The 9698-nt window shown below is 48.4% G+C and overlaps 6 protein-coding genes across 8 annotated transcripts; 3 read left to right on the forward strand and 3 right to left on the reverse strand.

Moving 5' to 3' along the window:
- The first annotated feature begins 58 nt into the window (after window positions 1-58).
- On the forward strand, window positions 59-2068 carry PPTG_10432. 2 transcript variants are annotated; one of them, XM_008905129.1, is made up of 3 exons: window positions 59-219; window positions 309-481; window positions 546-2068. In XM_008905129.1, exons 1-3 carry the CDS (start codon window positions 107-109, stop codon window positions 1532-1534), a joined length of 1275 nt encoding a protein of 424 aa, XP_008903377.1. In that variant the 5' UTR covers window positions 59-106; the 3' UTR covers window positions 1535-2068. The 2 variants fall into 2 exon arrangements, with proteins under 2 accessions (XP_008903377.1, XP_008903378.1); XM_008905130.1 differs by having other exon boundaries at window positions 59-481.
- PPTG_10433 lies at window positions 1397-2549 on the reverse strand. Of its 2 annotated transcripts, XM_008905131.1 has the most exons (3): window positions 2347-2549; window positions 1653-2255; window positions 1397-1575 (listed from the first exon to the last, which is right to left on the reverse strand). In XM_008905131.1, exons 1-2 carry the CDS (start codon window positions 2512-2514, stop codon window positions 1665-1667), a joined length of 759 nt encoding a protein of 252 aa, XP_008903379.1. In that variant the 5' UTR covers window positions 2515-2549; the 3' UTR covers window positions 1397-1575; window positions 1653-1664. The 2 variants fall into 2 exon arrangements, with proteins under 2 accessions (XP_008903379.1, XP_008903380.1); XM_008905132.1 differs by lacking the exon at window positions 1397-1575 and having other exon boundaries at window positions 1590-2255.
- Window positions 2550-2944: 395 nt separating this feature from the next.
- On the reverse strand, window positions 2945-3836 carry PPTG_10434 (hypothetical protein; the record flags this gene model as incomplete). The annotated part of the gene is made up of 2 exons (XM_008905133.1): window positions 3249-3836; window positions 2945-3183 (listed from the first exon to the last, which is right to left on the reverse strand). Exons 1-2 carry the CDS (start codon window positions 3799-3801, stop codon window positions 2945-2947), a joined length of 792 nt encoding a protein of 263 aa, XP_008903381.1. The 5' UTR covers window positions 3802-3836.
- Window positions 3837-4026: 190 nt separating this feature from the next.
- PPTG_10435 (hypothetical protein) lies at window positions 4027-4497 on the forward strand (the record flags this gene model as incomplete). The annotated part of the gene is made up of 1 exon (XM_008905134.1): window positions 4027-4497. The coding sequence occupies one exon, from the start codon at window positions 4027-4029 to the stop codon at window positions 4495-4497; it is 471 nt and encodes a 156-aa protein (XP_008903382.1).
- A 110-nt stretch (window positions 4498-4607) lies between these two features.
- PPTG_10436 (hypothetical protein) lies at window positions 4608-7771 on the reverse strand (the record flags this gene model as incomplete). The annotated part of the gene is made up of 2 exons (XM_008905135.1): window positions 4608-7350; window positions 7422-7771. 2 exons carry the CDS (start codon window positions 7769-7771, stop codon window positions 4608-4610), a joined length of 3093 nt encoding a protein of 1030 aa, XP_008903383.1.
- Window positions 7772-8494: 723 nt separating this feature from the next.
- On the forward strand, window positions 8495-9370 carry PPTG_10437 (hypothetical protein; the record flags this gene model as incomplete). Its single annotated transcript, XM_008905136.1, has 1 exon — window positions 8495-9370. One exon carries the CDS (start codon window positions 8495-8497, stop codon window positions 9368-9370), a length of 876 nt encoding a protein of 291 aa, XP_008903384.1.
- Between the last annotated feature and the right edge of the window lie 328 nt (window positions 9371-9698).

The following is a 9698-nucleotide window of genomic DNA, read 5'->3' on the forward strand; positions in this document are numbered from 1 at the left end:
GTTATTATCCAATCAAATACTTTAAAACATGTAATTTTAACCAACCAGAAGACAATTTTGGTTGTGGCTTCTAGAAAAAGGGAGAATTTGATTTACTTCGTGCATCATGGACAGCTCGAGCAAGGCCACGCTGTTCAACGCGTTGGCGTGGGTGGACGCGCTCAAGTCGCGCGACGGCGTGAACTCCCAACAAGTGGACTCTGCTCTTACCAGCCTCACGTAATTCCCACGCTTTAATTCGCAGTACAAGCTGCAAAAATCCATTTCAATCACTCAATCGTCCCTAACTATCATCTATCACAATTCAGTGAAGCGTTCGGCGTGAACGTGCACGATGCAGAACAGAAACGGCAGTTGGCAGTCAACGGCGAGGCCTCGTTTGACGAGATCTTCGCTGCGGGACTCAAGGCACTGAATCTGGAGACTGGAACGACAGGCGAGGCAAAGTCGATGGCGGACGAAGACCCGGTCGTGAAGAAGCGTACGTGGCACAGTTTATAGCACCTGGAGGGATATTTCTCATTGGCTGATTATCTTCTATACAGACCCGGAGCTGTGGAAGAAGTGGGTGGCCAAGCTGGAGAGCAAGGGCTTCTTCAAAGACGCTGCCCCTGGTTCCAGTGAACATGCTACGCGTACGAACAAGGCATTGGCTAAATTTAAGGAGAAATTCGGAGACGTCAAGCCGGAGTTGTCTAAAGAAGAGAAGGAAGCCAAGGCTGAGGAGGTGAAGGCGCAGGGTAACGCTGCGTTGAGTCGCCAAGACTACGAAGGCGCAGCTAAACTGTACCGTGAGACGCTGCAGCTGTCGTCGGACGGCCCGTCGTCCCACATTTACCACTCGAATTTGGCTGCTGCGTTGATGTATTTGGGCAAGTACACAGAGGTGATCGACCACTGCGAGCAGTCGATCGCTCTTAAACCGTCGTATGTGAAGGCGTACTCTCGTATGGGCAGCGCACAGGTGCAGCTCAAGGACTTTGACGGCGCAATTGACACCTTCAGACGTGGGCTCGAAGTGGACAGCACGAACGCTGCGTGTCGTGACGGACTCGCAGAAGCTGAACGTAAACGTCGTCAGGTGCAGACGACGCCAGCGGCTTCAGCTCCTGCCGGTGGCGCTGGAGGCATGCCAGACCTGTCGAACCTGGCCAGTATGTTGGGCGGAGGCGGTGGCGGCCTTGCTGACCTCATGAACAACCCGCAAATGATGCAGATGGCCCAGAACATGATGCAGAATCCTCAGATGATGCAGATGGCGCAGAATATGATGCAGAACCCCGACATGCTCAACAACCTCATGGGTGGACTCGGTGGCGCCGGTGGACCTGCTCCTGGTGCAGGAGCTGGTGGGATGCCCGACATGAGTGGCCTTATGAACAGTCCTGAGCTCATTGCAGCACGATCGGACCCGGACTTGGCGGATTTCTTCCGTGACGTGGACAACGAAGGACCGTCCGCTGCAACGCGTCACATGTCGAACCCCAAGGTCTCGCAGCTCATGCAGAACGTCATGTCTCGGATGCAAGGTTAGACAAGAAGGCAATGCACTGCAATTCGACCCTGTAAAGAGGACTATAAAATGCCAAGTAGTGAGTGAGTGGGGGCTTCAACTGTTCGATTTAGTGGACCAGTATGCAACAATACACTACCGAGTGTGTGTTTTAGTGCTTGACGAACGTCTCGGTGTCCTCGAGGAACGCCAGATACTCGCGTTGCTCCTTGAAATCGGCGAATTGCGTAATGAACTGCGCCAACTCGTCGTCGATGTTGCGCTCGGCCAGGAAGTTGTAAAATTGGTCCTGCACGTCGAGTTCCAGGTCGATGAAGTTGGGGCCAAAGTACAGCGTCTCGTCCTCGGCGTCCTTGGCGAAGTCCTTGAGGTAGCGCAAGCGCTCCACCGTGAGGTTGCTGCTGGCCACGCAGTCGAACTGCATGCCCTTGTTGTCGCGCGTGATGTCGGCTGTGAAACGGATACCTGGGAGCTCGTCCTCCTCTTCCTCGTCTTCATAATCCTCGTCCATCTCAGTGCTATCTTCTCCCTCATCATCCTCATAGTCCTCGTCTTCCTCGAGTTCCACGGTATCTTGCGCGTTGAACTTGATCTTGATCGAGTCGGCGCCCACTGTGCCCTGCAGCACGACGTCCATGCAGCCAGGAGTCTCCTGCAGCTTGAACACCTTCTCAACCTTAAGACGCAGGTTCTCCAGTTCCTCCTCCTCGAAGCAGTTGGCCTTTTCCTCCTCAATCTCACGCTGTAAATGATAAAACAACGGATTATTTTGGTAAAAATTAGCTTGTGATCATGCTAAATTCCAGCGAATCTACAGCGAATTTTCACCGTACCTTCAGCAAGTTGGAGATCGATGACTTCTCGCGGCTCTGCAGCGCACGCAGGCCCAACGAGGGCGTGCGGCGGACGGCAGTAAGCGAGGCGACGCGAGCGACTCGAGCGAACATGATGCTCTTCCTGGTAGATTTGAGTTTTGCGGTGAGCTTCACGTCCACATACATAACTCCGTGTGATTGGTTGTAAAAATGGAGCGGTTTTGACCAATGAAAAAAAGTAATGACACGCTGCGATTTGAAGAAACATTTTCTAGAAGCTGAAGGAGTCAATGATACTTTGTGGTGGCGGTGATGATAGAAGTGCTGTACACTCGAGTTCCGTGAGTAAAAGCCCTGGAATATTTACCTGGCGATCCTGTACTAGCGGGTGGATGGTAGAGCTCCACGGTCTCACTCGTGTCAAGAGGATCTAGTGATTGTAAGGGAAAAGCAACAGTAAATCTCCCATGGAAAAGGCTGAAGAGGCTATTGCGAGAGCCCCACGCATATGCTCTCTAGATCGTGGGAGGAACATTTCCAACATCGGAAATACTGTTAAAATGAGGAACTGTGACAGATACAAGATAAAAGGCGAATCTGAGCCACCCATTTCGTGTTAGGCTGAACGTTTCATCTCGTAGAGGTAGATACTATCAAAATCTTGGATTTCCATCTCGTGTGCGTCGTTGATATACGAGCTTTTTTCAATTGACCGGGCAGTCAAACCCCAGCGAGAGAGTAAAGGAGCGATCGATCGATTGATACTGCGTAATTGGTAGGTGAAGTAGAACTTGCAGGAGGGTGAGTTACTGCATCGCAAAATGAGGGCGACAGTCGCGACCACTTTCTCAAAATCTGCATGAGCACAGTACACAATTGTCAGATGTAACATTACTTTAAGAGGGTAACAGTCAAGATACCTTCAGATTGATAAAAACAGTCAGCAGCTAGGACGACATCGACAGCTTGGAAGATGGAAACGATCTCGTCCGATACGTACATATCTCCCCAAGATAGCGGTATGAATTCCGCACGACCATCAAGCCCATTCAGCGTGATATTAGCCTCTGCGTTACGCTGGATGTCGCCAGCATCAGGTCGATCTGTAAGGTAAACCTTTGCAGCTTCACATAACGCAGAGGTAATCGACGGGAGTCCTGTTCCGCAACCCAATTCCAGGACGACTTTGTCGCGACAAAGCCAACTTGCTTCGTGGGTAATGAACCGGGATAGCAACAGCGCCGACGGCCATACAAACAAGCCGTAATGCTTGTCGTTGTCTTCGTTCGCCTCGTCAAGGTCGCGAATAAACTCGACTAGACGTACTTCGACAATCGAAGGATCAACAACACGCTGCCGCTTCAGCGTCGGCTCTACATCTGTCGCCACGCCTTGACAAGACGCTTGTGACTCGACTCCACACACGAAGCGGAGCGTGCGTTGCGCCGCTGCAACGCTACTTGAAGCCTCCATCTGCACCAGTCGCGAAAACGGGACTTGGACGGGTATTTGTCCCGTAATTATTTCTGTGGGGAACAGACGGTCTGTAACTTACAGACCACTTCAAGAAGGTATCTTTGAAGCAGATAGAATCAACAAATCTGTCAGATTTGACGGTTGAATTATCGCTGACGGCTTTCGACCGGAGTTTTAATCAACTGATAATGCATGAAATTTGCCTTCAAGGTTGATAAAGAAATGAACCCGAGCAGCTGGGAGACGCTAGACAACGAATTTGACACGGAGGATCAAGCTCTTGGTACCACAGTGATGCTGGCTGAGGATGATGGCTCGTTGTCGAAGCAGATTATCGTGGATTACTTCACTAGCGACGGACCACGAACCAGGAGACTCGACTCGAGCGATGAACCAGAGAGAAATATTTTGGATGAAAGCAGTGGAGACGAAGAGTTACGAGAGTCTAGAGAAATTCCGGAAAGGTTGGATAAAGTGCATGGCATGAAGACGAGTTCTCCTGAAAAAGTTAAAGGGGAGAGGACAAACGCATCAGTAGATTTATTGGAGGAGAGAAGACACTGGGTAGTAGAAGCATTATTTACTTGGGAAATCGTGCAATCAGTGCTTGTGGTGCTAGTAGCACTTGCGCAGTATATGTGGATGTGGAATTTGGTGGAACTTAGTACTTTGGGTCTGGAATCCGGACACTAGGCTTTACCGATGAATGGAATTGCATGGCTAAAGTATGGCAGAAGTACGGCTACAAGTCTTACGTGTTGGCTGAATAAACGTACGTGTGTGTTATGGTCGGATCGTGTGTGCTAGGTGTGCGTACAGGCCTCAATCTGCTGTTGCATTTGTGAAATGTGCTCAGCTGGAATATCATTCATACCAGCGATGTCTGGAATGCTACGTATTGCCTCCCGAAGCAGGTTTAGCTGGCTAATGTCGAGATAATCCAATACCTCCTGAAACAAAAAGTCTGAAGTAGATATGTCACCGACTGGAGACGCTTGCTGCACTTCGTCGCCATCCCAATCGTCCCATGCTTCCGCCGAATTGTTTTCAGCTGCCGTCGTTTTAGCGTCAGATCCGCCACAATTCTGCTGTCTCTGGCTGTAAAGCTGAGCCACGGCAATCACTACCTTGGGCGTGGAGTTACTGCCTTTGAGACATCGTAGCCACACTTGCATATAAATGTCCATTAAGAAAAAATAGTTTGAGTCTTGCGTGCACACTTGCGTAGAAGTGAAGGTGTCCTGGAGGCACTGAAGAATTCTATCCATCTCTTCATCCTCTTCTGCACGGGATAAACTGGTATTTGAAAAGTGAAGAACTACACTAAGACTGTCTAAAAGGTGCGATTGAGCCTCTGACTTGCTAAGTGTGATCCACCGGAACATGTCATCACACAAAAGCCACGATAAAATAATCCGTACTAGACAAAGCCATCGAGAGTTCCAAGACAGATCAACTTCATGAGAATGAATACGATCGCTCCAGCTGGAATTGCTACTTCCGTGTCGTTCATTCAAAACTTGCAGTGTACTAACAACCGCTGGGAGTAGAGGCACGAGGAAGATGCAAAACTGACGATCCAGGGAGTTGTCGATGTTCACGGATATATTCCAAACCTCCAACAATTGCATTGCTTTAGGAAGCTGCTCGTGAATCAGTCGCAACGCACCATCCAAGAGCCGGGTGACTTGTTGAGGTGGGTCTGTCACAGTGTCAACGCTAAGAAATGCCAACATCTTCGCTTCCACTTTAGCCACGATCGCTTCTGTGTCAATAGACAGACTTTGTGCACCACTTTCCAGCATCATGAGGTTGTGCCACACGGTTTTCCAGTCCGTCGTTAGCTTCAGTGACGTAGAACATTCAACGTTATCACCCATAGCGACCATGCTCTCTTCCAGGTAGCGTAAATACAGTACAATGTTCTTCACGCACGTCCAACTCCACGACTTATCCGCCGACTCGACTACGACTTCCGTCAACGAGAGGAAATTGAGTTGGTCTGTCCAGACGACAAGTCGCATTAGACCTGGAAGGACTTGGCGAGAGATTCGGCGAAGCTCAAATTGCGAGGACTCGAATGCCTCCTTCGTCTGTGCGATAAATCCACTCGTAATCTGCTGCCAGAACTCATTACCTGAAGCAGGGAGGCCATTTTGGCCATTGTTTTTCTCGATCCAAGTGTTAATATCATGGACAAGTGATTTGCTCTCTGCTTTGTTGCTATTGAGAGCACTTTGATCTTCGTCCGTTCCTTTTGTTTTTGCCCAGGTGGCTGATTGAGCTTGTTCGTGAGCCCAAAAACATGTTTGCAAGTCAGCAAGCGATCTTGACCGGTGGTATGATTTTGTAGGTGCTGGCTTCCACCTCAACAGTTTACCGGCACCACTACTGCAGTTCAACAGACTTTGACCCAGGACGTTAATGAGAACATCGATACTCAATAAACGACCTTCTTTTCTCTGCCAACATAAACTGCTTTCGTCCTGTAGCTGCTTGGACAATGAAAGCAGCATTTGCACCATCAACTTCAAGGAAGCCTCGTCATCTGAAGTTGCGCTCAGACTTTGCTTTGCCAGTGCTAGCACGACGCTGCTGCTCTTCTGGCGAACACTTGAAGCGATATGTATCACATACTTCTCCAGCGTTGGAAACACGAATTTCCAGTGCTTATACAAAAAAGTCGACGGGAGACGCGGTGCCATCCGAGCCAACACATCCAGCAATCCTTCAGCTTCAAACGCATCCAGTAGTTCAGATTCTTCCGGATTCCGAGCACTATCATCCGATATCTTGTCGCTCCGATTGATACGATTCAGTTTGCTGATTACTTCCTGAAAAATAAGCAGCCGTGTCGGTTCTTCACAAAGCGAAGCATACTCCACCAAACATTGAGCTGAGAGCTGTCGAACACTGAGCTGGTCGTGGCGAAGACACTGGTATATCGCAGGTTTTAGCGTTTGTACTAGACATCTCGGTAGTTGAGTGAAAGTGTGACTTCCATTGGAACCAAAACGATACTTTATCATCGGTAATTGACGAATGCCCAACATGCCCTTGATATCATCTTTTACCTGAGAAACCTTGGAATCTTCATTAACCTTGACTTGTTGAGCGGTGGACTCTATCTCGATGGAGCGTAATAAAACCGATAGTGCCAGTAATGCGCCTTCCCTCTCAGTCCACGCAGTTACCTGACTTTTATCTGCGCTAACACTTCGGGAACCCATGGCGACACAGAGCAAACTGTCCATGAATTGCTCGATATGCTTTAGTGATGAAAACTCAAACACAATTGTAGCTGCCATCTTGGCGCAGTCTTTTCGGATTGCCGACCACAAGTCTGTTACCCCAAGCAGCAACAGACGCACAGCTTCATCAAAGAACTTGTTCTCCACCTCTGCAGATTTGGGTTGTAACGAAAGCCGGAGAATTTGAAAAGCGAACGAAAGAAAACGTTGACGAGCCCGAGGATTCTGGAGTCGTTTAACGACACGACTGAACGTGGAGATGCTGAACGCACTCCACTCACTCTTTAGCAGTAATCTATAGTACAAGATCACGGTTAGAATCTCCTAGACAACGCTATATTTTTTTTAACAGGTTGGCCAACCTACCCGTGTAAATCGTCGATAAACCCCTTAATTTCTGCAGATTGTGCTTCGATCTGCTCCCAACGCACAAAAGTTTGCGGGTCGATGCCTAGAATCATTTCATCTTTTGCTGATTTAGCTGCGGCTCCAAATTTTCGAGCTGCTAAGTGAACTAGCAGATCCTCTAACAGCGACTGTGAACTGTTTCGACTGTCATCGTTTCCATCTTGTGGCAGAACTGGAGGTTCACGATTCAGAAGTCCGAGATCCAGATCTTGTTCGGAGATAGATTCGTGAGGCTGCAACAAATGACGAAATGCTTCGCTTTCCTCATCACAGCTTGCAGCTAATAACACGCGCCGCACTGAAGCCATGAAAGGTATAACACCGTTTAGTACCTGCGGCTCTCTAGAGTCGCGACGTTATATCAAAGATAAGATCGCAATTTATGTTAGACACGACCAGATATTTTGAGATTAGCTTTGAAGTGACTTTGGATTTAGGACCAAAAGCATTTGAGTTTTCCAACACTGTTCCCCAACTCGAATTGCGGTCTTTATCTCCATTGTTCTTGCCTGCAATGAAGTGAACGTATGTTCTCGCGAACTACGTAATATGGATAGTAAAGGGCTGTAACGATTGTATTTTCGATCCATATAGACTCTAAATGCATCAGCATTGGCTCTATATTTTTCCGGGTAGAGCCAATACTGATGCATTTGAACTTAGCCTCCAACATTTCTAATCCACAAATTTATCTGAAGATGGTGCGTATTTTGCTGTTACGATTACAGCAAGACGCGGTACCCCGCTGAGTAGTGATCAATGATCAAAGACGCTGCGTCGACAAGTAACTTTCACTGTGATAGGGTGCAGCAGGACATTCAAGCCAAGTCCATGTACTGATCTCCTAGACCGGTGTTTATCAACTTGGCCAGAGGATCTGCAGCAGCACGTGCTCGTTGAGAACTGACAACGAATCGTCTACCGGGGATGGTAATACCTCACAGCGGTCTACCTGATTGCGCGACGATATTACACGTATACTCTTCACTCACACACAACATTGCGGCACAACTGAATTGACCATCAATACGATGGCACTGTGCTCCGACGCTATACGAAATATCATTGTCTGCGTTGCGCTTGCATGGATCTTCGGTCTACCAGCCGATTCTACAGCTATCACAACCCAGTTCAATCGACGTCCAGTCCTGCTACTTACGGGAGACTCGCTCACTGAACATGGCACTTATCCGAACGTGCAAGGTTGGGTCGCACTACTCCAGGCTCAGTACACTAGAACGGCGGATGTCATTGCGCGAGGGCTCTCGGGTTACAACACAAGATGGTTCCTCAAGGACGTAATGCCGGTCCTCGAAAATGAGATTAACTCCGGTGCATATAGCTCTCCATCCCTCATCACGGTCTGGCTCGGGACCAACGATGCCGCACTAACAAATGGAAGCAACTCAGAGATGCACGTGCCGATTGAGGACTATAAGCAAAACTTGATCAAAATCGTCGGCAGGTTTCAAAGTGAAGCCCCAAATGCCAATATTTTGATGATCACTCCACCTCATATTGACGACGACGCAAGAGTGAAGAACGCACAAGAACGGACTGATGCGAAGCGAGGTCTCGTGGATCGCTCAAATTCTGCGGTGGGGAACTATTCTCGCGCTTGTGTGGACGTCGCCAGCACACTAAACGTCCCAGTGCTGGATTTGTACGCACATTTTGATGCCATGGCATCGGCGACTCGAAACACGATGCTGATAGATGGTATCCACTTCAACGCTGCTGGCAACAAGGTGGTCAATGAACAGCTACATAATAAGTTGAGCGCCGAGTTTCCCGATTTGGTGAAGTCGCTCGAGGCGTGGCAATTTCCGGCGGTAAGCAAATACGTGATGGAAGATCCGTGGACAGCGAAGAATTCGACCGAAACTACAGGTCAACATGTTAGCTGAAAAAAAATCTCCAATAGCTAGAATATCCTTTCACGACTTGTCTTGTTGCACTTTAACCATAAAACAATTCGAGCAAGTTTTACCAAACAAAGCCGCGACTCGAGACCGAAGAAGCTCTGAAATTTAGACAGCACAATACTATTTGCATTTCAAAGATCATAATTTGTTGGACTCGCCATCGATAAATAATGATGCAAATACGAAAATGGCAGGGTGAGAGCTGCTTCTTACGGTTAAAGAATAGCAGCCTCACGCGTTTAATGCAATTCAAATAGTTCTCAAAAACAGAGAACGAAGGAGCGTGGTATATGAAAAATAAATAAAAAAA

Source organism: Phytophthora parasitica (assembly GCF_000247585.1).
Source record: "Phytophthora parasitica INRA-310 unplaced genomic scaffold supercont2.19, whole genome shotgun sequence".
In the NCBI taxonomy this organism is placed as follows: Eukaryota; Oomycota; class Peronosporomycetes; order Peronosporales; family Peronosporaceae; genus Phytophthora; species Phytophthora nicotianae.